The 5,727-nt window shown below is 56.8% G+C and overlaps 1 protein-coding gene across 1 annotated transcript; it reads right to left on the bottom strand.

Annotated features, from left to right (window-relative positions):
- Positions 1–2,074: 2,074 nt before the first annotated feature.
- On the bottom strand, positions 2,075–5,384 carry OTX1 (orthodenticle homeobox 1). Its single transcript, XM_052649369.1, has 3 exons — positions 5,288–5,384; positions 4,150–4,301; positions 2,075–2,896 (listed from the first exon to the last, which is right to left on the bottom strand). The coding sequence occupies exons 1-3, from the start codon at positions 5,382–5,384 to the stop codon at positions 2,075–2,077; spliced, it is 1,071 nt and encodes a 356-aa protein (XP_052505329.1).
- Between the last annotated feature and the right edge of the window lie 343 nt (positions 5,385–5,727).

The following is a 5,727-nucleotide window of genomic DNA, read 5'->3' as shown; positions in this document are numbered from 1 at the left end:
CTGGCAGGGCCTGAGGGTTTAAAGGGACATCTTAGCACGTGGAAGGGATGACTCGGATTCCCCCAGCCGCCATGAAGCCACTCGGGACAGCTCAGCAGAAAGGAAGGTTGCCTCTTGCCAACATGCAAGACACGGATCGTTTTTTTGTCGTTTTGTTTTCTTTTCCTTTTTGGCTCAGCTCTGAGAGCATTACAGAGCTATCCCTTCCCGCCTCCCGACCCTCTTCCCCTCCCCCTCTTCTTTCTGGTGCAGGCGTCAATTAGGGTGAAGAAATCAGTGCCAGGCTCCTGCCTCTGAAGAGAAAGGAATTGCTTCGGGAATTGAGTCCTGACACCTGTCTCTGTCCGCGATGGCGAGAAGGGATACGGGGTCAAAACGCCTGGGGAAAGAGGCCGGGCTGACCGACGCGGGGGGTGGGGGGAGGAGGGGGGGACCCTCTCTAGAAGAGCGTTTCTTTGGCCTGCAGCTTCACATAGCTTATTAACACGCGGGTTATTAACACGCGGGTTATTAACACGGAGGTTTCCTCTCTTTAGTTCCCTCCACCCACCCAAGACCAGGACCTGGGCTGGAAGCAGAAGAGCAACACTGACAAACCGTTCATTAATTTGCATTTATTTTTGGGAAATAATGTAGATAAAGGGGGGAAGAAAGGGGCTGCCTTACATTTCAACAAGTAATTTGCGATCTTCACATCGGACAAATCAAATTTACAAATTACTTTCCCACCTACTGGACGAAACGGCCAAAGCCAAAATTGATATACAGGCGTGGGCTCTCCGTAGATTTCGGAGAATGAAGGTGCACTAAAAACTCACTAGACAAAACAGGGTTGTTTAAAGAGAGAGAAGCCGACGGAGGAACTGAACCTGGGTTTCGGGCCTGGGGTTTTTTGTTTTGTTTTGTTTTCCCATAATACTATATTTTTATCTTTTTGCTTTCTTTTGGTTTTGATCTCTAAACCAGAACTGCGACCTTGTGCTTAGACCTGGTGAAGGGCTCAGTCCTGCGCCCCCTCCCAGCCTAAACCCCTCCCCTGTGCCCTGACTTGACTCTCTCTCCTTCAGACTCCAGGACCCTCCCGATTCTCCGCGCGCAGCTTCCTAAAACCAAACGATTTTCTTTAATAAATACACAGAGGGAGAAGGTGTGAGAGGGCAGGGAAATTTTGCAACAACTGAAAAAGTAAAAGCGCCATCGTTTGAGAAAGAGAGGAAAGGGGACAGAGGGAAAATAGTTTTTGTTATATATATATGTGTGTGTATATATATATATGCTGTATATATCTTAAAGTTCTATTTCTTGGGCTAAGACAAGATATACTCAGTTCAACCAACAGCAACTAAAAAGTTTAAGTGGTCCCTGGAACGGACCTGACTATATACAGCATTCCCGCCGAGGCGGGAGCGTGAGCCTGTTCTACGCAGGGCGGGGCTGTGCGCGAGAGGCTAAGGACGAGTTCCTCGCCTGGGTCTCCCACGAGCGTTGGGCGGGAGAGGAAGAAACGCCAGGAGGCTCTGGCCTGCAGGCGGGGAGCGGGGCTGAGGGCAGCTGAAGGGGTGGCAGTCTGCAGGCGAGAAACGCTTAGTGGTTGTTTTGATTTGGAGTGAGTGTGGGTACACTCCCAACAGGCAGACACATGCCAGTTAGTGACTCCAGTGTCCAGAAAGAATAAATTAAACTGTAGGGCTCAAACAGCAAGACACAGAGCGAAGAGCCTCCGAAGGCTGCAAGTGCATACATAGTAACTGTCCAGAAAGACTAGAAGAGGGCGACTTGGGAGTTCGGTGGGGGCTCAGGAGGGGAGCACACAGCTCTCCTGTACAGAACTTGTTGGCCAAGCCGAAGCACCGGTCCCCCCATCCAAGGGGTGGGTAGGGTTTGCACATCCCTCAAGCAAGTGGCACAAAGATGAGGGCGGCAGTGCAGCAATGGGCATCTTTTGGGGGCATGAAATTTCGGGTCTGGAGAAGCCGAGGCAAAGGCGGGCGGTGCAGCAGCAGCAACAACAGGACGGGGATCACGGAGGGCGCAGGTAGTTGCGTTTCTTCTCCTCTTCCTCCCACTCCTGGGCTCACAAGACCTGAAACCTCCATGAGGCTTGGTCCTTATAGTCCAGACAGTCAGGTGAGTTGAAGTTGAGTTTCCAAGCAGAGGATGCGGCGGCAGCGCCAGGCTCCTTGTAATCCAAGCAGTCGGCAGAGTTGAAGGCGAGCCCCGAGCCGCCGTAGCCCTGGTGGTGGTGGTGGTGGTGGTGATGGTGGTGGTGGCCTGAGGACTGGCTCAGCGGGTGGTGTGCGTGGGGATGGTGGTGATGGTGGGTCGCCATGGAGGAGGGTGCCATAGGGCTGAGCTGGTGCGGGTGGTGGTGCGAGTGCATGGGCGCTAAATACGAGCTGCAGTCCACGCCGCCAAAGTAGGAGGAGGAGGGCGCGGGGTAGCCCTGGCCATAGCTGCCGCCCTGGCCGTAGGACATGGGATAGGAGGCTGCGGCCGAAGCGGCTCCTGCGGCTACCGAGCGCTGCATACACGATGCGTTGCTGGGTGCAGCCAAAGGCTCGGGCATCGACACTGAAGCCGGCGCTGAGCCGGGCGAGATGGAGGCCGGACTCCAGATGGAGGAAGCAGCAGGCGTACTCAACGATGACGGGACCGCCACCGCCGGGTTCCCGCCCAGGCCTGCAGCCGCTGCCGCCGCGGGGTTAGCTGAGGCGCTGGATGCGGAGCTGGAGGACGAGGCGGAACTGGAGACAGCAGGCGGCGTGAACTGGCCGCTGCTTTCGGAGCCCGAGCTCTCCCGCACCGGGGACGACTTTTTCTTTGCTGGGCGGCTCTTGGTCCCACTCCCACTCTGCTGCTGCTGACGGCATTTGGCGCGGCGGTTCTTGAACCAGACCTGCGGCAGGCCGAGTGGGGAAGAGCGTGTGAGGGGGCGAGTAGAGTTTGCCATTCCCCTGCCTCTTGGACCAACTCCGGCCTAGCAACCCCATCCCTCTCCGATCGACGCCTCCACCCTTCCCCATCTCTGGCCCGGCCAGACCCTGCATTCGCTGCTCCACCCTCCCCCATCCTTCTGCTCAAAGACCCTCCTCTGGCAAAGTAGGGATGTGCACCTCCCCACCCCCACTCCCAGCTCAACTCTGTTGGAGGGCGGAACATTTGTGTCTGTCCAGCCAAAAGTTCAGCCATCTCTAAACTGCTGCTGTTGGCCGCTTCCCAACAGACCTGTGAATGCATGGAGGCCCTGTCTTATGTGAATAGAGGCCGGGAAACTGCGGCGAGGCACAGAACAGGCCGCGGAATGGGGGGCAGCCACCAAGTCTAAGCCGGAGCCACTCTGCCCCAAGGAGGCCTGGTGCTGGGCCGGCAGAGAATTTGGGTGGGAGCAGGAAGCTAAATTAGAGGGGGACTACGGAAGGAAGCCTGAACATAATTTCGTTGAACTTCTTGGCTCCAAGTGGGGAACCAAATAAGACAGTCATAAAGTTCTCACTCCTCTCGGAAGGCCCGGGTACAAGACATGGCATTCCTGTTCTCTCGAGCCTCTGGGAGGAAAAAGGCAAGATAAAAGGCCTTTGAGAAGAGTTCTGAGTTATGACCTGATCAATATTTTCGGGTCCCTTTCATCACACACACACACACACACACACACACCCAGAAACAGCAAAGCTGGTAGCCAGATTTTGCGTTCAGCATCCTCTCAGAGCAAAGAAAAAGGTCTAATCACACTGCCGCCACCCGTGGGGCACACTTCCAGACAGGGGACCAGGCTTTGGCCAAGCCCCACTCTTTCATTTCCAGGATTCCCGGGATGCAAGGCCAGGGCAGAGGCAGAATTCAAGACCCGGTAGGAAACTGCCAAGCCCTGGGGTGGCCGAAGAGGCAGGGGACAAGAGTCGGGCTTGGCCTCCTGCAATCCTAAAAGAGACTTCGGAGAGGCGCCCCGGGGCCAACGGCCCGATTCAGGGCTATAAGCTAGTTCCTTTAATTTTGGCCCCTCTGCCAGGCCCGGGCCCAGCGCTAGGGGGAGTCTGAGAGGGGCTGCCCAGCCTGTAAGCCCGCCCCGACACCAGACCACTTCCCAACCAGGCCCTCTCTAACCAGCCCCAGCACCCCTCCCCGGACCCTGGAAATCCCCCGCGCGCGCACCTGGACTCTGGATTCTGGCAGGTTGATCTTGAGCGCCACCTCCTCACGCATGAAGATGTCTGGGTAGCGAGTCTTGGCGAAGAGCGCCTCAAGCACGTCCAGTTGAGAGCGCGTGAAGGTGGTGCGCTCGCGTCGCTGCTTCCGCGGGGTGGCTGAAGAGAAACGCGGGGGAGCGTCGGGTCAGTGGTGGCCACGCGGACTCGCGCTAGAGGATTTGGACAGGACCTTGGCAGGCCCTGGACCAGGTCGTTGCAAAAGAAAGCCGAGCTCCGAACGAGAAAAGAACTCCCCAGGGAGGCGAGCCTGACAGGCCACAGGTGGGAGAAACTGCAGGTGTGCCTGATCGGCACACCGACACTCCTGATTGTCTCCGACACTCCAGGGCTGACCCCTTCCCTGCCTCTCAGAGGTTAAGAAAGGAAGAGAAGTTATACAATCTTTCTTCCTGCGCTGCCCGCCCCCCACCCCCGCCTCCCCCCCCCCCCCCCCCCCCCCCCCCCCCGCCCTGCCAACACTCTCCCTGACTGGAGGGTGGGGAAGGGGTGTGCTGAAACGTCCTGGAAAACACTTTCCGAGGTAATAAGCCGAGGTGAAGAAACGGAACCTAGACAAGAAAGCCAGGATTTGGCTCAAGTCGTTCACGTCAACAGTGCAGAAGTTGGTGCAGGCCACCCATCTAAAGGACAATTTAATTATGGAGGGAGAATCCCTCTGCCTTACCTCAGCCAGCCGCTTTGCATAAGGCAAGCTCGGCCTTTCCTGTCAGGGCCAACCGAGTGTCCATATTCCTCGTTCAGTGTTGAGGGGGAAAGGCATAGATTCTTTCAATCTCTGTCTCTCACACACACCCCACCCATGGGAAACGAATCCGTGGGTAAATGCGCTCTGTGCTGGCGGTGGGATGACAACTGGAGAGAAGTTGCCGGTGTTGCCGGGCTGGAGGGCTCACTTCTCATGTCTTAGCCACCCCGGCCCTACTTCCCGACCACGATCTGTCCTCCGAGCCAGCGCGCCCTGCAATGTAAGAGACTAGGCAACCGGTTCCCTGGGCCTAATCTGGGACAAAATTTGTGCTCAAACCCAGAGCTGGTGATTCCCCAGAGTTCTAAGGGAGGAGGATGTAGGGGTCGATGCTCACCCGGATAGCCCACGGAGGGGTGTAGGAGGTCCATGGCTGGCCCGGCTAGACCGAGCCCATTCATACCATATGGGGGTTGTTTGAGGTAAGACATCATGCTAACAGCTGGGTGGAGGCGCCCCGACGGATCCAGGGGGCCGGGGGCCAGGCGCAGTGCGGGGCTCCCACTGCGCAGTCCTTCAAGCTCTGTTGCGTCTGGGGGCCCGGCCTATGGAGACAAATGACACACCGAAACTGTCATTCCAAGCCACCACTGCTTCCTGGTCTTGCCGGAGGAAGGAGTCACAGGTTGGGGAGGTGACGCAGGCTATGGATCTGTGCAGAACTCGGCTCTATAAGGCCTTAGCCCAAAGACCACAGATTCTTTGAAAAGTAAAATTTCTGGATCATTATCACTTCTTTGCGGGCTTGGAATGGGACAGACACTCGTAGGGCGACGC

This window comes from Budorcas taxicolor, chromosome 11, assembly GCF_023091745.1.
Source record: "Budorcas taxicolor isolate Tak-1 chromosome 11, Takin1.1, whole genome shotgun sequence".
NCBI classification, from domain to species: domain Eukaryota; kingdom Metazoa; phylum Chordata; class Mammalia; order Artiodactyla; family Bovidae; genus Budorcas; species Budorcas taxicolor.
Note: the sequence above shows the minus strand (reverse complement) of the source record. Positions and strands in the feature narration are given on the sequence as shown.